Genomic DNA, 21,217 nt, shown 5'->3' with positions numbered 1-21,217 from the left:
ATGGCATTCTCTTCTACGGGTCCAGCTTTCACAACCTCAAACTTTGTTGAACTGTTGAACAGTCAACAAGACTCTGTTTTTTGCGGATATCTGTCTAGCTTTCTTGAAGAAAGTCCTGCATCCATCGGTGAAGCATCACCTGCAACGGAAAAGAAGGAAAGACGACAGTGGAGCCCGAGTGATGATATTCTTCTCATCAGCTCGTGGTTAAACACGAGCAAGGATGCTGTGGTGGGAAATGAACAGAAGTCAACTGCCTTTTGGAAGCGCATAGCCATTTATTTTTCAGCATCTTCAAAGTGTGTTGGTGAGAAGATAGAGGCGATCCAATGCAAGCAAAGATGGCAGAAAATAAATGATCAAGTCTGCAAATTTTGTGGAGCATATGAGGCTGCTTGTAGAGAGAGATCCAGTGGTCAGAATGAGAATGATATTCTCAAAATGGCTCATGAGATCTGCTACAACAATCACAAGAAGAAGTTCACTTTAGAGCATGCTTGGTATGAGCTCAGAAATGATCAGAAATGGTCTGCTCTTTCAACAGAAAAGGTAGCTGGAAACTCCAAAAAAAGAAGAGTTTTAGATGGATCGGGTGCTGAGGAGACCCACCCTTGCGATGAAGATAATGGAGGCAAGCGACCTGCAGGTGTCAAGGCATCTAAAGCCAAGGGCAAGAAGCCAGTGGTAGAGAAAGAAGAACCATTGCTTGCGCTTCAAGCAGTGTGGCAAATTCAAGAGAAAGACTTGGAAATGAAGGCAAAAATCAAGAAGATGGGTATACTTGAATGTCTTTTGGCCAAGCAAGGGCCACTATCAGAGTATGAGGAAGATGTTAAGAAGAAACTCATGACTGAATTGTTTTAGAATGGTTTTCTGTTAAAGTTTATGTTTAAGCTTTTTTTAACCTTAAGTTTGTGTTTGTACTTGCTTAAGGTGGGTCTGATCTCTCGGTTAAGTACTTGAATGTGGTTGTTACTTTTGTTCTTTATCTATGAAAATGAATGTTTCTTTTTATTAACTTTTACCTTACGATGATGAGCTTTAAGTTTGATCTTTATATAAAAATTAACTAAAGATGATGAACTTTGCTCTTGTTGAATTATTATGCCAACTCACCTTATGTTTGTACTTGTACAATAAGAGATGTGGTGACAGATTTCCCACTCGGTGGACAACAATTATTGGGCGTGGCACAAAACACCAAATGAGTGTCACAAGTCTCTTTTCTATTGCCTTGTATTTTGTTTTTTTCTTCTCAGACCACACATTGTAAAAACAATTTGACACCACATGTATAAGTTATAATCGTTTATTTATAGAGACTTTACTGCAAATGTTGTTTCATAAACTCATCGAACTTCTTCTCTCTTTTTATCGTGACTTCTCTCTAAAGCAAAAACATCAAACTTCTTTTTACTTTGCTACCAATCTAAGTTTCCAAACTCTTCCTTCGTCTTCCTTCTTACTTTGCTACCAATATAAGTTTCCATACTTTGATACAAATCACAAGCTTTCTCAATTTAATTCTCTTCTTTTTCTTTCATTTCTAATCAAATTCCTTAAAAAAATGGCTTCTTCATCCAACAACGACTTCAATGGGCCAGTTAATGAAGCTTTTGAAGAAAACGTAGAGCAAATGTTCAATCAAACTTTACAGAATTGTTTGAATTATTATGGCGATCAAATGGAGACAACCAAATCATGGAAAAACGGGCTTTTATCGAAAGAGATCATGAAGAAGGCCACAACCGGTTATGGAACGACTATTTCAGTGAAACTCCAACATATTCGGCTAATTATTTCCGGCGACGTTTTAGGATGAACAAACATTTGTTCTTACGTATAGTTGAAAAACTTTCCACCGAAGTACGTTACTTCAGACAGAAGAAAGATGCGCTCGGAAGGCCTGGTCTCTCACCGCTTCAGAAGTGTACAGCTGCCATTCGTCTCTTGGCATATGGCACTGCGGCTGATACGGTTGACGAATACCTCCGTCTAGGTGAAACAACCGCTCGTGCATGTTTGGAACATTTTGTAGAAGGAATTGTTGATTTGTTCGGTGATGAGTACTTAAGAAGACCCACCCCAGAGGATCTTCAACGGTTACTTCATTTCGGAGAGCAACGGGGATTTCCCGGAATGATAGGAAGCATCGACTATATGCATTGGGAGTGGAAGAATTGTCCAACGGCTTGGAAAGGCCAGTATACACGTGGTTCAGGAAAACCCACTATCGTTCTAGAGGCAGTTGCTTCATATGATCTGTGGATATGGCATGTCTTTTTTGGACCTCCAGGTACATTAAATGATTTAAACGTTCTTGATCGATCTCCCGTTTTTGATGATATAATACAAGGTAAAGCTCCACGAGTAAATTTTTATGTCAATGGACGCGAGTATAAGTTAGCATACTATCTCACAGATGGTATCTATCCAAAATGGGCCACTTTTGTGCAATCTATACCAGCTCCACAAGATCCAAAGTCATGCTTATTTGCTGAACGTCAAGAAGGCTACCGAAATATGTCGAACGTGCTTTTGAAGTCTTACAGGCTCGCTTCGCCATTCTTAAAAATCCTGCTCTTTTTTGGGATAAAGCAAAAATAGGGAAGATTATGAGAGCTTGTATCATACTCCATAATATGATAGTAGAAAACAAACGAGATGGATACAGACATTTTGATCTTTCAAATTTTGAACATGGAGAAGGAAGCGGAAGTTCAACTGTGGATCTCTCATATTCAACGTATATGCTCTCAAACATTGCTAATATGATGGGTATTCGAAATGATATTCGGGATAAACCACGGCATGATCGTTTGCAAGCTGATTTGTTGGAGCATGTCTGGCAAAAATTTGGGACGTACTGAAGCCAACAATTAAGTTTGTATTACAAAATTTATGTTTACATTTCAATTGTATGTTTGTGTTGTTTCTGTTTTTTTTTTAATTTCATAATGTAATAATCTAATTAATTATCTTTATTTCCATTAAAAAAAACATAATTTTTTTTCTTACAAGAAACCCATATAAGTTTCTACCAATGGACCATTAAAAAAACATGGTTTCTTTTAATAGTTTCTTGACACAAATTAATTCATTAAATATTCATAAGAAACTCATTAGAGGTCATACCAATAATCATGCTCTTAATTTCCCTTAGACCAACTCTAACAGCAGTCTCTAATGAAGTTTTAAGCTATTATTTGATTTAAAAATAATGTTTTAATGCCTAATATAAGTAGAAACGTCTCTAGTTTATGAGTTTTTAGAAACTCATTAGAGACTCATACATGTCACCTTCTGTTTGGATTGAAGGTTTTTATTTTTTATTTTATTTTTTAAATCAAACACTCTTTCTCAAATAGAAGTTTTCCCACTATTTAAATCAAACATTCTTTCTCAAAAACTTTTTCTACTCTTTAAATCAAATACTTTTTTTTTCTTAAATCAAATATTTTATTTTAGTTTAAGTTTGGTACAACTCAAAATTACAACTATGTTTAAATTTCAAATTATGATTTGCATCTCTCTGTTTATTTTGCTTTTCTGTATTCTATCTTTAAATTTCAAATCAATAAAATAATTTGTATTAATAAAATGTTTGTATTTGAAAAAATATTTTTTTAAAAAATTAGAACTTCCTATTAAATACTACCATTGGACACTAAAAAGATGAAAAAATGTAAAAGAGGTTCTTAAACATTAAAGTGAACAAAAAAGTATTAAAAAAAAAAAATTAAAACCCTTCATTAAAGACCATGGTTGGAGATGGTCTTATGTTTTGTGTTGATGGCTTGGTACGTATCATGGTGCTTAAATCCCGGATTTAAAGTTTACACCCAACGTTGTACTTCCAAAACATTTTTATCCACAATTGTAGATAATTTCTGGGACGTGTTTTTTTCGACAAATATTTGTTTTCTGGGACGTTGAAAGCAAGAAACCCTAAAATTGTGTGGATTTATGTAATAATTCCGAGATGTTTCAGTCACTACCTCTCCATTTTTTTTTTGTTAATGAAGATATTTACGAGAACGGGTACTAAAGATATTCGGCGAGTAAATCGTGTGACTGACGCTAAGTAATTAGTCCTGATCATATAGCACAAAAAAATATTATTTGAAAAAGAAAATATCTTCTTCATGATCTGTGGTCGAAACCCAAACCTTAAACAGTATAAAATATCATGGCAAAGACTAAAGACCAGTTCATCAAATAATTAAACTTTTTAGTTTAGTCATTAAAGCAAAGAAATGCCTAAACGACAGATTCATAGGCATTTCACTCCCAAGGCTGTATCGAAAACACAGCCACAGCCTCTTGAAGTCCGTCGCTCTGCAAACTATCGACCGTCTCTGTGGGAGCACGAGTATCTCCTCTCGCTGGGTAATACATACGCGGTACGTACGAAAATCTACACGACGTATGATATGAAAATCTATTAATACAGGAAGTTACTGTATGATTACTATATTTTAGATCATGCAGATGAGGACAACAGCGAGAGAGTTAAGTTATTGAAGCAAGAAGTGAGTAAAATGCTGACTGAAACAGTGAGATTCGTCGACACTTTATAAAGACTCGGAGTTTCTTACCATTTCGAACGTGAGATCAGTGAGATTCTAACAAATGGTCGATCTGGCTTGGGATGATTTGAACTTCTGGGTGGGCAGAGGGCGGCGGCCCATGGGGTTTGAGTCTTTTTAAAAAAATTTCCTTATAAAATGGGCTTATGTATTGGACAAAAATCTCTTTAGAAAATCAATATTTATCAAAAAGTTTTGTTTAGAAAGACTTATATACAAAAATATTATTTTAAAAGAGTTTTTAAATACAGATTTTTGATATTAAATTTTTATAAAAGGTCTTAATTTTTTTTTTCCCTAGAATTTTTGTAAGTGTTAGGCCGGGGCTGTTGTTGTTAACAACATTGACTACATCAAGGTTTCCTAGAAGCTGCGGCTAATCTTGGACGCGTGGCTCATCAATGCGTTTATCAGCACGGTGATGGCCATGGCTGTCCCGACAAGGCTAAGACCGTCCATGATGTCCGGTCTTTGCTCGTCCATCCTGTTCCACTCGATTAGTCAAAGCATGTATGATAAGTGTATTAAATCACACTAATGTTGGATATGTTAGTGACATCAATAAATTAGTATTTTCTAATACTAATAGATTTTTTTATTAAAAAAAAACGCCTGCAGGATGGATATAGAGTGACGAAATACACACGTCAGCCAAAACAATTAACACGACTTGATCCGATTTTTAATTATTTCCAAAATTAGAAGTAATTAAAGGTTAATTATAGGAAACTTAAGCTATTTTTCCGGAGGGAATTATACACTATACATTACCGTTACCAAATCTATCTACTCAACAAAGGCCTCTCGCGCTTTCCTTCCATCCATTTTTTCTCACTCTGGTTCGAGAAAAATCTCTGATCCAATCTTCTCTCTTGTCACCCAAAATCCCCATATCGAAATTCGCAATGATCAAGGTACCAGAATTAATTAGGGTTTTTTTTTTTCAGTTACTCGTAACTCAAATGGTTATTCGTTTTTGTTTTGTTTTTATGGATCATCAGGTCTATTGATCTATTGCGAAATTTAGGGTTTGTAAGTTTGAATCAGAGATTAATAACTTACCACCATAAGGAATCTGACTGGAGATGGAGTGTTCATCACGCATAGAAGAATTTTGATTGGATTTTTGATTTTTAGATGGTGAAGATGAAAAGCCCTTTGAGGGTATTTATAGAGGTTTCAATGAAGGAGTTAATTAAGGGTTTCAGGAGGCAAATGATCAAATGGAGAAACGCGTTTCTTCTCGGTTCTATAATGACCACCATTGTTGTTCTGCTTCACACACCGACGTTTCCTATCTTCTCCGATGATGAAGAAACCGAGTCTTCTTCTTCTTCTTCTTCTTCGCCTATTTACTTGAACGGTTCTCTACATTTGAATATACAAATCGTTAGTAGTGAATCAAAGGTCGAAAGCTTTCCTGCTCTTACAGCAACTCCCACAAAGGAATTGAATTCTTCTTCCGGAGGAAAACCTGTAGATGAAAGCGTTCTTTCGAGGAAAAGGCGAAAAAGAAAGAAAAGAAAGAAGACGAAAGACGAGCTGATTCTCCCTGATCCTCCACCAGCACCAAAACATGTTCTTTCTTCCTCTGAGGTCAGGTGATATCAGATTCATTCATTAGAGAGGTTTTAAGTTTCTCTATTTGTTTTTCTTGCAACTCACTCCAATGCAAAATCTCTTGTGGAATGAAACAGAGACATGCTCTTTCATTGCCACCAAAAGAAGCTTTAGCTTATGCTAAACTTGAGATCCAGCGTGCCCCTCAAGTCGTAAATGACACAGATCTGTTTGCTCCAGTGTTTCGCAATCTCTCTGTTTTCAAAAGGTACAATACAAAAAACTATTATGATATGTGTTGAAAAAGGTTATTTTAATAATGAGTGTGTTGAATAAATTGTGAAATATCTTATGGAATATAATTTTCAGAGGTACCCAAATGCTTTGAAACCAAAGTAAACACACAATCATAATGTTTCACTTTGTTTTTTCAGGAGTTATGAGCTTATGGAACTAATACTTAAGGTCTACATATATCCTGATGGAGAAAAACCGATATTCCACCAACCACATTTGAACGGTATATACGCTTCAGAAGGTTGGTTCATGAAGCTAATGGAGTCAAACACACAGTTTGTCACAAAGAACCCTGAGAAGGCTCACTTGTTCTACATGCCATACAGTGTGAAACAGCTTCAACATGCTATCTTTGTCCCTGGATCACACAACATCAAACCTTTATCGATCTTTCTTAGAGACTACGTCAACATGCTCTCCATCAAATACCCTTTTTGGAACCGCACTCACGGATCAGATCATTTCCTCGTCGCTTGCCACGATTGGGTAACAAAAAAAACGTTTTCTTTGTTCAAGAACATTTCTATCTTTCTCGATGTTATCTTTACATCTTTATTGTGCAGGGTCCTTACACAGTGAACGAGCATCCAGAGCTAAGCCGAAATGCCATTAAAGCTCTTTGCAACGCAGATTTATCAGACGGAATCTTCGTCCCCGGGAAAGACGTTTCTCTCCCGGAGACTTCCATAAGAAACGCAGGGAGACCACTCCGATACATCGGAAACGGAAACAGAGTTTCTCAGCGTCCAATACTCGCTTTCTTCGCTGGGAACCTCCACGGTCGTGTACGTCCACAGCTTCTTAAACACTGGAGAAACAAAGACGAAGACATGAGAATCTACGGTCCGCTTCCACACAACGTGGCTAGGAAGATGACTTACGTGCAACACATGAAATCGAGCAAATACTGTCTATGTCCAATGGGTTACGAAGTGAACAGTCCACGGATCGTTGAGGCTATATACTATGAGTGTGTCCCCGTGGTGATCGCTGATAACTTCGTGTTGCCGTTCAGCGATTTGCTGGATTGGTCGGCGTTCTCGGTGGTTGTGCCGGAGAAGGAGATTCCAAGGCTGAAGGAGATACTGTTGGAGATTCCGATGAGGAGATACCTGAAGATGCAGAGTAGCGTGAAGATGGTTCAGAGACATTTCTTGTGGAGCCCTAAACCTAGAAGGTACGATGTGTTTCATATGATACTTCATTCCATTTGGTTTAACCTTATTAATCAGAACCAAACTTCTTCTTCTTCTTCTTCTCATCATGATCCTGATTCCTGACACTATCCTTGATTTATGTCTGTACATATATCTATGTAAGCACAAAAAAAAATATAAAAAATGTTTGGATTAATTAACAGGCTCTTTCTTTAGGCCCATCTTAGATATTAATGGGCTTGATAGACTATCTCCTGCGGAATGTACAGAATATACTCTTCTGTATTCATGTTATGCTCCACTGATTCCACTGGATCTATAACCAGAATTGATGGTCAAAAAAGTTTTCGAGAAAAAAAAATGAAAGAGTATTTATTGAGAAATTAACAAACTGTTTTGATCCAGTCACTGTCAGATCTGAATACGATTTTGAATTATCAGACAGAAAGTTTTTGATGAGCATTTTATACATGGGTATAAACTTTACACAAATGATTAAGGTCATCGAATCAAACACCAAACTAACAAATTTTTCCTTTCAATTCAAACAATTAAACTTTTGTTAAAAGTTATACTAAAAATATATTATATGTTATATATATATATATATGAAGTAATTAAGGTATAAGTTATTGCTTTATAAATAAGTAATGACCCCATAAAATTTAAACAAAAGGGACCAATTCTAACGACCATCTATAATTACATAACATATATATGGACCGATGGCCCGGTGGTCCTCTACGTGTTATTATCTGTGTCTACGTGTTTTGTAATCCCCACATTAACATATGCATTCATTAGTAAAACATTGTTTGTGTACAGTTGTGTAATTAATGAAACATTTTGACATTTGACTTCTACTTATTGGCTTCAATTGTATAGGTATGTCGCAACAACTGCCACCACGCGATACACTGTCGCTTTCTATTCTTTACTTCATGTATCTATAATATACATCCCCCACCCCATACTCTAAATTTTACATACAAAAAAAAATAGACGACCTAGTTTATACACAGATTAATTTATACCAATGGGGTCTGTTTGAAATTTTTTAATAATCTTCATATTAAAAGAATCTATAAACTACGATGAGACTTTTTTTTCTTAAAAGATTTTCTTGAATTAGTGAAATAGAGTTACAAGGAACTAAAAAGAACGGCAGACCAAAATCAAGGCTTTTTTTTTTTTTTAACTGCAACCAAAATCAAGGGTAAGTGACCAGAAAGATAGCTCACATTGATGCTAGTCTGTTTTCTCCCCTTTTTGCCTTCTATGCGGCTTTCCCTTAGCTGCTATCTATTCCTTAGCTGTCCTCCATTGTTTACTTCCTCCAAAATCCTCTCCAGTCTCATCTTTTGTTCTTGAAATAACTTCAAAGTACAAAAAATGCAAAAGACTCTACTTGGAGTTTGATGATAATCCTAAAATGCCTCATGAGACTCAAACATGTATTTACTTACTCTAAATGATTCTTAAGGCCGTAAGATCTTCTACTTCATCAACCCAATGCAACTAATCCAAAATTATATCTTAGGCGGAAAAGAATTTGAAACTGGAGACCAATATTAAGATTTGCGGATGAATTTTTATATGGAAATAATGATGTTGCTAGATATTTGAAATATTACTAATTATTTATTTTAATATTTGAGTAATTTCTTTATATTATTTGAGAGTTTTTTAGTTTAGAAATTTATGATATATAAGTTTTTTACTTCTAAAATTGTGTTCAGTTTATGTCTAAATAAAATCATGAGTTTTTTTTCTTTATCTTCCTTTTTTTGGTATTTGTTGTTGTGGATTCAACAATTTTAAGAATACTATGTTTCAGTGTATTTCAAGAGTTTTAAGGTAAATCTAACATTATCGGTATTCTCACTATATTTCAATCATGATCCTTGGTGGTACATGTCACATTTGGCCATTCATGTATGCTTACATATATATTAAAAAAATAATTGTGCCCTTAAACCAAAAATATAAATAAATAATAATTCTGCCCTCTTTGAGTCAACCATCACAAATTAGTTAGTGTTTTGAGAGTTATTATCTTACGGATAGACATTCGTTCTAACGTGTTGTGGACAAATGACTATTATATAGTATGTGATTCACCCAATGACATACAAAATTCATCTAAAATGAGCTTTTTCTGATCGTGTTTAACTAATGCATATATGCATTCTATTCTTTTATGATCGTGACTGGTTAGACATTCAAAAAGTTTTTCAGGGGTTCATAAAGAATTTTATAGCCTGTTTAAATCCAGTGAATATATAATATTTGTTTTATCATCTTTTTGTTCCAAAATGTAAGATGTTTTAGATAAAAAATGTACAGATTAAGAAATTAATTTTTTAAACAAACCGTAATTAATTACTAGTTAAAAATATAATTCAGCCAATTAACAAAATTACAGAATTCAAAAGAGTTAAAAAAGTAACATTAAATATTGCATAATTAAGAACTTATAAAATATCTTATAAAATGAAACAAAAATAAATTCTTAAACATTTTATATTATGAGACAAAGAGTGTTTGATAGTTAGTTACAAAACAGCTTTATAACCATTTGACCGCTATAATTTTTTTAATGTAATAGTAATTATAATAGTGATTTATATGCTCCAACTACTATGAATCAATCAATAAGTACATGTTTTTTATTCCGATTAGACAAATAGTTTAAAAACTTAACTAGACTTAGTTTTTTGGTTTACATCATTTAACTAGACTTAGTTAAGGTTCCGATTTATTTGTTTTCTTATTACGTGCTGAACAATTAATTTGAATATTTTCAAGAAATAAAAATCAATTAAAACGTACTAGTTCGGTGGATTCCGCTAAGATATCGATAACAATTGATAGTAAATGTGAAATGAGTTGGCATTAATGTGTAAACTAAGTACGAACAAAAGATTAATTAATGTCAAATAAAGTTGAAAATGTGCCTACAAACAAGGTGACAAAACCAAAAGAGCATTTGAAACATCTTATCCGTTAAAAGTAATTTAAATTTAAAAATACACAAATTTAATTAAATATGGGGTTGTTGGTGTTGTCTAATTTATGGACATCTACACATATATTTGCGCACATATATATATATATATATATAATATGTTATACTCCATTTCCTTCTTTTCTTTTTTGGTCAAACACTTCATTTGCTTCTAATAGAATGAATTTCTATAGTTTTCATAGAAATTAAAAATAACTAATATTTAGATATATATATATATGCAATATGCAATTTTTCTCACTAAAAACATTCCCACATTTTACGAGTCAATATAATTCAACAAACTCAAATATTTTTCAATTAATATTTTTAAAAATTATATAATTTATTAACATCAATTAATAAGTGATGTATAGAAAATCCAGAAAATCACTATTTATGCAACAATAAGAAAATCTCAAAAAAAAAAAATTACAAAGAAAGAGAGTATATTTTTTTACTATGTAATATGACGATATATGTATGTATGTATGTAGATGCGTTCTAGACCTCTAGTTGATATGGAACTAATGGAAGACAATGATAAGAGTAAAAGTGTCGCAATCAAACATGGACTCGCTCTAATGTGAAGTTTCTACATCACCATCTTGTTTTCCCCAATGAGATTCTTGTAAGTGTATGAACCACAATTTGTAGTACCCGCCTTTATTAAAAAAATAATTTCAAATGGCTGGACAGTAGACACAATTATTCAATCGAACCAACTATATACAAGCACATACGCAATTTTAACTTACCTAGGGACAATAAATGTAACAGCGACAATTTATAGATTTTAATAAGAAAAAAATTATTTAGTATGCGCTTTGAGTAGCTATAAAATTAGATAAAAAAAATAATAAATTAGATAGATAAAAATTATTCACGTAATTAAACCGTGGGAACACTTTGTATTACACGTTTAACTGTGCTTAATAGGGTTGAGAAAAACAATCTTAACCAGAAATCGAACAATCTATTATTTGGTCCAGTATTTGACCAGAATATTCGAAATATCGATCATAGTCAGAAGTTCGAGAATTTGGATACCATATATGTTAAATCATTTGTTGTGATTCAAAAGAAACAAATATTTAATCCAGTTCATAAAAAACTTCATTTTATTATTTTTCATATGTCGATTCCTTGATTCGTTAGACCTAAAGCTTTTTTTAAATGAGTTTATTGGACTCAATAAATTCCATATGCCATCTCCTCAGTCTGTTGACCTACATTTTGTTGCTAAGACCGGGATTACTTTGGCTTTGGGCTTGGCTGAGAGATCTTTTGGCACTTTTCCCCTTCGGGAGAGTGATCGATTTCACCATATTCCTCTATTTAAAAAAAAAAAAAAATATATATATATATATATATACCACTCTTCTCTGAAAAACAATTTTAACGCTCAGCCTTGACGATATTTCAAAATATTTTTTGTTTATTTATTTTTAATGGTGGAAGAACTACCTTCTTTAAAGGCCTTCCCTATTACTCCTATTTTCTATGTCATACCCTATATTTAAATAATGTAAGTATTCACGAATGACAAAATGTCGTTTATGATAATTATAGATATTGCTCCTTAAAGTCAATTGATTACATGTATTGATGTTTAATGTTTCAACTAGTCTATAAAATAATTATTACGTTAAAAGTAGTTTAGAAATCAAGAACACACGTTTTGGAATCTATAAAACGATTGGACAAATATGAATACTGTAACTAATCAAATATAAATATTTAAAATCAAACAACTCTTCTTATAATATTGTTCCACCGATAATCAAAACGTCAATTAAAATTTCTCATTCACCAAAATAATCAGAACCTTAAAACATAGAAAAATATACTACTTACTAACTAAGGATCATATATAAATATTCATCAATTTCAATTACAATTTTTCAAATTTGAAATACATTGATTATCGTATACCTTTGTAGTTGCTTTTTAAATTAGACATATTACATTACAAAACTCAAAAATGAATTTAATTGAAATGGCATATTTTAAGATAAAATTGTAACTTTTGGTTGAAACACTACCATTTTGATATTTTTAAAAAATATATATACATAGTTATGAATATTTTTAAGATAGACTAGATATATGTCCGATTGTTCACTAAGCATCCCATTCCAATATATACATATTCGAATAGTCGGTTATTGAAAAACGATTTCCATTAGAGATTTATAATATGTTAGAAACCTCCAGTAGAGATATTCTAAAGTACGTTGTTTTCTGTTTAAACATGACCAAACATCGACATCGTAATATGATTACAAAGGAATAGGGCTGTGCATTCGGATAATCGGTTCGGTTTCGGGTAGGATCCGTTCGGTTCCGGATATTTTGGATATTTTAGTTTGAGAACCAAATACGAACCGAACATGTTTCGATTCGGTATTGGTTTGGATCCATTTTTTCGGATTGGTTCGGTTCCTAAATTTTAAAACCGAAATATAACCAAAATCGATCTGATATCAATCGGTTCGGATAGTTTGGACCCGAAATAGAAAAAAAAAGAACCGAAAAACCCGAAATAAAGCAAAAATAACCGAAAATAACCAAAGTAAGCTTCAAGTTCAACAACCACAATGTCATAAAGTCTGAAACGTAAAACATAAAACAAAGATAACTTCTAAAGTTCAAACTCCAACGGTCCAACCAGTCTAAAACTCAAAGAAACATAAACAAAGTTCTTAGAAATATCCAAAGAAACATTAGACATAGATAAAGTCCAAAGATTGAAAACGAAAGAGACATGATAAATGCCATTCCCATTGGCATTGCTTCTTGCATACTTGATCAGTTGGCTGAATATAACTCCATATTAGTAACACCATCATCTACAAGTACACAAAACAATAAAGCATTATAAGTAGTTAAGTACCAAAAGTGAATCTTACCTCAATATCAAAAAGAGATCGACAACAGTTTTTCTACCTCAAAGTGAAACTATCAGCTACATAGTTCATACGATCAAAGCTTTCATCACAAGTGCAAGTTGAAATCAGGTTCAAACTCTGAATAAGGTAAAAAAAACAAATTACAGTTAGAGTTCAATGGAAACAAAGGTCATAATAGACATTAGAAACTAGAAAGTTACCTCTCATAAGATCATCTTGCTGCTCAACATCTCCAAGAATTTGTTCAAATGTGGAAACTCCTTTTTCGTTAATGTGAATCTCACATTTCAACCACTGTTGGGTACACATTAAAACTTTGACCATATAAGGTGTCAAGCAGCTCCTATAAGGGTTTAGCAGTCGACTGCTAGTGCTAAAGGCAGCCTCGGATGCCACTGAAGACACCTGCATTGCAAGAACATCCTTCGCAACCAGTGAGAGAACCGGAAACTTAGAACTGTTTCTACTCCACCACCCTAAGATATCATACTCGGCACCTTTCATCAACCTTGGTTTGTCTACAGGTTCTTTTAAGTACAACTCCAGCTCATTTGTTGTTGTCTCTTCAACTCTTGTTTCTTCTAAAAGCTCGTCGTATATGCTATCCATTCTCTTATACCCGACACCATTTCTGAACATCCTTTTCTCATACACTTAAGACTGAGAAGATGACCCCTGCAACTGAGATCCTAAACCAGAAGCAGTAGTACTAGTAGTAGTTTTTGCAACTAGACTACTATACTCCTCATACAAAGACTGCAGGATAAGCTCGGCTAAATCATAGAGATGGATAGCCTCTGAACTTCCTTTCCCATAAAGTGATTCAAAGCACAGCTCAGCAAACCGCATCTTCTTCCTTGGATCAAAGATTGATGCCACTATCATAAGCTTGTTCATTTCAACTTTTTCACCAAAGGGATTCCAATACTTTCCTAACTTCTTATTCATAAGATCTGCTTTCTTCATCAATTCCGAATCAGGCCCTGGAGTAGTGCTAATTTCACTAATGTTGGTGGTGATAGTGACAATCTCATTGTACAGTTTATGCGCAGTCACAGAAGTAGAAGCAGACAGAACTACTGTGGAGTTGTAAAATATGACCAGAAACTGAACTAACCTGTCGACTGCTTCCCAATCTGATGAAGTTGGTGGTCCAACTCTCTTTACCCCTTCCACAGTTTCCTCGAAGTAGTCATTATAAGGTTTGTCTTCATCTTTCATCTTCTCATGCCATTCTGAACTTCATAGCCTGATCAAGCATGAGATAAGTGGAGTTCCACCTGGTCTTAACATCTAAAGGAAGACTGCCTCTAGTCACCTTCCCTGTTTCCAGCCGAAGGTCAAATGCCTTGACCCTGTTCGTTGAAGACCTCACATAATGCACACCATTCCGTATAGCACTGACACTGCTATCTATCTCCTGCAGTCCCTCCCTTACTATCAAATTCAAAATGTGAGTGGCACACCTCAAATGTAGATACTCTCCTTTAAGAACCATTGCATCATCACCAACTAGCTTAAATTTCTCTTTGAATTTCCGCATAGCTGAGCTGTTAGCCGTTGCATTGTCAACCGTGATGCAGAATACTCTCTTTATTCCCCACTCTTGCAAACATTCCAGAAAAACATTACAGATAGTCGACCCTTTATGATCCAAGACACTCTTGAATCCGATGATCATCTTCTTCATCTTCCAATTCGCATCAATGAAATGCGCGGTTACCACCATATAACTTGCTCCAGTATATGGTGCAACCCATATGTCCGTAGTGAGTGATAACCTCTGCTTGCTCTCACTTATAATCCTCTTCATTGCTTGCTTACGACTAACAAACATCTGCACAATGTCTCTGGTTGCATTTCTCCGAGACTGAGGAGTGTATAGCATCACCTTTGAACAGAAGTGCTTCCACGCTAAGCTCTCTATGAAAGCTAAAGGTAGTTCTGCTAAAACAATCATCTCATTTGTAGCTTCCCTAACTATCGCTTCTGATACCCTAGCAACACCTAGATTCCCATCATTATCAGCTAGCACAGATTGATTACCTTCTTTGTTCGCAGCTCTCCATGCCATGAATGCTTTGCATCCTAATATATGCTTCCGCAGATTTGATGTGCCCGACTTTGTACTACAGCTGAATTCTCTTCAGCAGTAATGACATTTGCATTTGTCGTAGTCGTCTTCGTTCCTGGTGAAGTGCTTCCAGACTTTAGACCTTGTTCTCTTCCTCGATCCAGAACCACTGACTCTCACTCCTGACTTGTCTTTCTTCTTCAATTTTTTTGCAGGAATCGGTGTGACATCGTCTTGATCTTCTGTTTCAAAGTCATCGTCTTCATCCATCGGGGTCTGATTAACATCTGGTTCTTGTTCATCGCAAGATGCCATCTGCAACAACAATCAAATACAACGATTTACGATGACAAATTTCAAAACATATAAACCCAAAATAAAAATAGAAACTTCAAACCTCTGATTGATTCCGAGAAAATGCAGACAACGGCGGTGCCGGTGAAGTTGAGGAGATACCGTCGTGATTTAGGGTTTCCAGATTTATAATGGGGGATTTCTCTTTTGTAAAAGTGAAAAGAGGAAGAGAAGAAGGATCGGGCAATCGGTGTGTGTTGAGGAGTGGAATCGACAAAATGAAAAAAACAGTCGGCTAAACCTAAAATCATAACTTCAACACACACTTCGGATCTCTCGGGTAACCGATTTTATTTCGAATATAACCGGAACCGAACCGAGATCCACGGTTCTACTTGAGGCATATCCATCGGATATTTTACGTATATCCGAATCCGTAACCGAACCGGTTTTTCCGGGTCGGTTTCAGTTCGGGTATTCGGTTCCGGATAAAATGCCCAGGCTTAAAAAGGAATAAGAATTTTGCTTGATTAAATTTTTAAACATTAACTACTAACAAAACAAAGTAAATATTTAATTAATTTTTTATTCGTACCTAGCCACTTAAGTCCAACTAAAATAATCCGGAGCCGACATGAACATGAAATTACTTTCTAGACGTAATGTATTAATATTGACAACTAGGTGTAATCAGATTAATCAAATAAAAATAAAATAAAAAATCGGTCTAAACAGAAAATGAAAAATGTTGTTGACATCATGACATTTAAACTAAATATGAACTTCAGCATCAAACAAGACTGGCTAAATGATGTTTGATTTGATATATGCAATACCCTCCCGCAAAATATTACCTATAATATAAGGGATACGTATAAAATAGTTTCACCATATTTCTACAAAAACTATCATAAGAAATACTTTAACAAAAATATTAGTTTTTTTACAAATCTAGTACACTTAATTTAAAATTTCCAAACCTAACATCAATACTTGTGCGAAATACTTGCTTACCGTAATGAATACCAAAGAAAAATAATTTTGTTTGGATTCTCATTTCAATTTACAATTTAAATTTCCCAATAAAAAGAAATTGGGATCATTTAAGAAAAAGAAAAAAGAAATTGGGATCATTTGATATCGAATTTATGTTATTATTGAAAATTTAACTTAATGGTGGTGTTAAAAGTGATGCTCTTTCTAATCTTTCTTAGTCACTATTGGTCGAGGAAAGCCATAGTTTTCTTTCAACTTAACTTAATGGTGGTGTTAAAAGTGATGTTCTTTCTAATATTTTCTAGTCACGATTGGTCGAGAAAAGCCATAGTTTTCTTTCAACGGCGTCAATACTCACTGGCACTTGTCTTCTCCCCCTAACTAATGACCAGCCTCACGCCATTCATCAAGAACTCATCACCAATCACCCTCACACTAACCTCAAGGCTCCTACTCTCCTCCCACCTTCCTGACTTCTGAGGCCTTCTTTTCCGGATTCAGAAAGCAGGAATCGAATGAAGTTCAATGTTTATTATCAGTGATTAGGACTTTTATATCTATTGTCAATATATTTTTATTTATTTTGTTACTCATTATTTATGCAGCAAATTTTTGGGCTAAATCCAGTCTATACGTTTGCATTACTTCCGCTCTAGCTAGATTTTAAAGTTTCTATATCCGTAAAATTGTCGTCTGTCCAAAAAAAAAAATACGTAGTAGTGTTATGTTTAAAAAATATTTTAAACAAAATTGCCCATTAATTATCTAAACCATCATTTATTAAGATATTTTCACGATGGATGGTGTTTCGACATTTGCTGCTAAATACACAACATGATCGACATCTAACGTCCGTACAAACCCCACAGTATCTTTCATTGGCGTGTTCGAACTTGGGACACAAAGTGTCTTAGTCATATATCTTTTGATTTGAGTGAATGTTTGGAATTTTGTATGGAGTAGTAACTTAAAAACCAAAAAAAATAGGAGTACTCATTTAATATGAATTTATTGTATAAATAAATATCTAATTTTCCGTCCAACTAGTCACCAATTTCGTAGGGGACTCAGAAGTCTTAAACCCATAACAATTTAGATGGATTCCAAACTTTTCAATTACTTAAAAATATTCCATACTCGATTACATCTATGCTTGATGATTTTGCGAAACATGCTAAAAAAAAAAAAAATAATACATTCTGATTTTTTTTTGTGACAAAAACAACGTTATAGATTTAAAAAATGGTCACAACTATAGATCTTCGCACATTAGAATGGAGTGAATGTTAGGTTTTATAAAAAAAATAGTTTATCAGGTTTATTGTTAGTATTTTCAATTTTTATGAAGCAACAAGTATTATTTAACATCTTGAATTATTTACGAATCATCTTTCCCTATATTAGAAAATGGGGAAATGCTTCTTCTTCTTCGTTTATTGCCAGAAAAATGCGTTTTTACTTTGATATTCAAAGTAATAATTTTTTAATTCTCCGAATATAGAATGCTTTTTATCCGAGACACCGGACAAAAGAACATTAAGAGTAAAAATACATGTGTCGGAGAACTATAAAGTAAATATATGTGTCCCAAAATGATTAGAAACGGACAAAGAGGATACGAGAAAAGCCAGCTCACCTTTTATTTTATTTCTTTATTTTATAAACTACATTATACTCCTATCAAAAAAGTGTGAGAACAGTGATAATTTGGAAAATACATATCGGCATGTTTAAGTGCACGTAAACAAAGTTTTATACGAGAACATTCCTCGTGAGAACAGTGACAATTTATTGTAATTATTCGGTGGAAGAAAGATTGGCATCATTCAGTCTCTTACTCCATGCCTTACCAGTAACCCAAAAAAAAAAAAACTTTTACACAATACGTTTTCTCATGTAAACACTCAATATATTTCTTTAGCAAGCACAAAAAAAGGCAAACTTAGTAATTAGACGAGAAAAAACAAAAAGATTATCCATAATTAGTGGTTTTTACCCTGAGTTATCAAAATATTAAAATATATATATATATATATATATATCTAAATGTTTGGTACTTCATTCAATAATTTGAACAGTTACGCTACATAAAGACAAAAATCAAAAATTAAATCCAATTTTGTACAGAAACAATAACACCTAAATTAGTTTGATCTGAACCAGGCTATTAAAAAAACAAAGTTTCATACTTTGATGTGAACCACAAAAAGTAAAGTCTAAGACAGAGAGAATATACAATTTAGAAAAGTAGTATTTACAATATATATATATATATATATATATGTCGACTAAATTTGGTAGTCTATATGATACATTGATTGGAACAAATTTGACACAAAGGAAGTGAGCATGAGAATGAAAATCAGTACTGACTAAAACGTCATTAAATACACCACACATTTAATTAAATAAATGGGCCAATGGGTCCTTTAATCTTCCTACTTTATAAGGGCCAATAAGATGATACCAAAAAAGGAGAAAATCAAAGTGGAAAATGGAAAAGGACAGAAAAGACAATAAAGTTTTGTCTCTTGTACTAATCTACCAATTTTCTCCCTGTATTCTACGCCTACTCTGGCTTTGCCTGCTAGATTTTCTCAATACAAAATCCATGGTAAGCTATGCTTTTCGAGAGAAAAAAAATTTGGCCGAACTTTACTTATATTTGCATATACAAGAGGGTGGATATATAGTTGGGTTCCGATTTTATATTTGTATTCGTGTTTACCATAGCTTACCATGGATTTTATATAGTTGGGTTCAGTTCTTGAATTTCTTAGATATGTATTTCAGGGCCGATCCAAAATTAATTTTCATAAAAGACAAACTATATAAACACGAATACATAATAGAAGTTTGTTCCTATCAAAATTACATCAATTATCAAATTTTTATCCGAAACAATAAGTAACAAATTTGTTTTTCCGTCAGAAACTTAATATTTTCCAAGCAGTTTCGAACTCAAGAAACAAAATTTCTCACTCCTTCAGATTAGATATGATACGCCATTGGCCTATTAGTTTCTTGATATATTTCAGGTAACTTATATCATCATCTATCTTTATAAAAGTCACAAACCCCGGAGTATATTGTTTGCCGGCTCTACGGGAGTACAAGTTAAAGCCTTTGTGAGACATACCTAAAAGATGTTTTCAGAGGGTCAAAACTCAAAAGACTCACTACACGAGTTAAAATAATCTCATGTAATTTTGGTTGTTTTATCATAATAATGAATAAAATAATATGATTGTTCAAACTTCAAATACGAAAAAAAAAAAATCTTAAAACCAAAAAAAAATTGATTTTCTTTTGAAAGTGCGATCATGTTTAGCTAATTTACCCAAAATGTTCAGGGGTTTAAAAATAACAACGCAATAAATGGAACCTTTTGTTACGTTCGTATTTGTACAAACAACAAAAAAGAACGAAATAAAATAACCTGTACTTTACTTACACATCACACATTTGGAAACTCAATCACACGTAAAGAAGAAATTTCCCCCACAAAAAACAACAAAACGACACCGTCTCCCATCTTTACCGGGAAATCGTTCGCCGGCCGGAATTCGCCTCCTTCCAAATTCCGATTTCCTTATAATTTTCCAAGAAGAAAGGTTCTTCACACGGAAACGAGTCCCAGAACCCATCGATTTTGTGATGATCATTCACGTCTAGCAAAAGATCGGGAAGATCGGAGAAAGCGTCGTCGGCGAGTGGAGATGACGTCATCGATGACGTCGCCGTGCTCGAAGGAGACTCCGGTGCTTTCCATTCCACGGCGGCTGCTGCGGCTGCGGCTTGAATGTCTTTCGGGTCGGCGCTTGCCGGTCTCGGCAAATGGTAAGCGAGCTCCGGGAAGTTGAGGTGAGCAGAGCCGCCTTTAATGGCTAAAGCCGCCACGTCGTGTGCACGCGCCGCCATCTCCGGCGTAGAGAAAGTGCCTAGCCAGATTCTTGATTTCTTTCTTGGCTCTCTGATTTCGGACACCCATTTTCCCCATTGTCTCATTCTGACCCCACGAAAATTTGGATGCTTAGAAACACCCTTTTGCTCATTTTTACTCTTCGAATTCTTTCCGGTTCTCTCCGGCGCCGGTGACCGGAGATTACGTTGTGATCCTAGAGGAGGAGATGAAGAGTCTTGCATCTAAAGAAATTAAATGTAGAAATTTTGGTGGGAAGATTGAAAAAGAAAAAAGAAGATTTCTTTTTAATTTTTAATTTTTGGGTTGAGAGTAGGAATAGTTGTGAGGACTGAGGAGGTGAGATTGGTTTGCTTGTTCTAATATATACATCCAAACACGTAGCAATTATTCTTGTGTGTATGTTTTT

The 21,217-nt window shown here is 34.1% G+C and overlaps 3 protein-coding genes and 1 pseudogene across 5 annotated transcripts; 3 read left to right on the top strand and 1 right to left on the bottom strand.

Annotated features, from left to right (window-relative positions):
• LOC112081937 (glutathione S-transferase T3-like) lies at window positions 1–864 on the top strand. The gene has a single exon (XM_024149001.1). The coding sequence runs from the start codon at window positions 1–3 to the stop codon at window positions 862–864; it is 864 nt and encodes a 287-aa protein (XP_024004769.1).
• An 837-nt stretch (window positions 865–1,701) lies between these two features.
• LOC112081936 lies at window positions 1,702–2,870 on the top strand (annotated as a pseudogene).
• A 1,335-nt stretch (window positions 2,871–4,205) lies between these two features.
• LOC18030965 (probable glycosyltransferase At5g03795) lies at window positions 4,206–7,850 on the top strand. 3 transcript variants are annotated; one of them, XM_006414246.2, is made up of 7 exons: window positions 4,206–4,403; window positions 4,492–5,099; window positions 5,208–5,503; window positions 5,591–6,185; window positions 6,287–6,417; window positions 6,584–6,932; window positions 7,010–7,850. In XM_006414246.2, exons 4-7 carry the CDS (start codon window positions 5,727–5,729, stop codon window positions 7,724–7,726), a joined length of 1,656 nt encoding a protein of 551 aa, XP_006414309.1. In that variant the 5' UTR covers window positions 4,206–4,403; window positions 4,492–5,099; window positions 5,208–5,503; window positions 5,591–5,726; the 3' UTR covers window positions 7,727–7,850. The 3 variants fall into 3 exon arrangements, with proteins under 3 accessions (XP_006414309.1, XP_024005042.1, XP_006414308.1); XM_024149274.1 differs by having other exon boundaries at window positions 4,483–5,099; XM_006414245.2 differs by having other exon boundaries at window positions 5,208–6,185.
• Window positions 7,851–20,217: 12,367 nt separating this feature from the next.
• Window positions 20,218–21,160, bottom strand: LOC18030964 (ethylene-responsive transcription factor ERF039). The gene has a single exon (XM_006414244.2). It carries the CDS (start codon window positions 21,030–21,032, stop codon window positions 20,424–20,426), a length of 609 nt encoding a protein of 202 aa, XP_006414307.1. The 5' UTR covers window positions 21,033–21,160; the 3' UTR covers window positions 20,218–20,423.
• Between the last annotated feature and the right edge of the window lie 57 nt (window positions 21,161–21,217).

Source organism: Eutrema salsugineum, unplaced genomic scaffold (genome assembly GCF_000478725.1).
Source record: "Eutrema salsugineum unplaced genomic scaffold, Eutsalg1_0 scaffold_1, whole genome shotgun sequence".
Taxonomy (NCBI): Eukaryota; Viridiplantae; Streptophyta; class Magnoliopsida; order Brassicales; family Brassicaceae; genus Eutrema; species Eutrema salsugineum.
This window is presented reverse-complemented; position numbering and strand designations above follow the sequence as displayed.

What these genes read in the sequence shown, in the direction of transcription:
- LOC18030965 (XM_006414246.2), top strand. Translation starts at nt 5,727, where the DNA reads ATGGTGAAGATGAAAAGCCCTTTGAGGGTATTTATAGAGGTTTCAATG. An exon ending in ATGTTCTTTCTTCCTCTGAG is followed by an intron (nt 6,186 to 6,286) that starts GTCAGGTGATAT and finishes GGAATGAAACAG; the next exon opens with AGACATGCTCTTTCATTGCC. An exon ending in TCGTCGCTTGCCACGATTGG is followed by an intron (nt 6,933 to 7,009) that starts GTAACAAAAAAA and finishes TTTATTGTGCAG; the next exon opens with GGTCCTTACACAGTGAACGA.
- LOC112081937 (XM_024149001.1), top strand. Translation starts at nt 1, where the DNA reads ATGGCATTCTCTTCTACGGGTCCAGCTTTCACAACCTCAAACTTTGTT.
- LOC18030964 (XM_006414244.2), bottom strand. Translation starts at nt 21,032, where the DNA reads ATGCAAGACTCTTCATCTCCTCCTCTAGGATCACAACGTAATCTCCGG.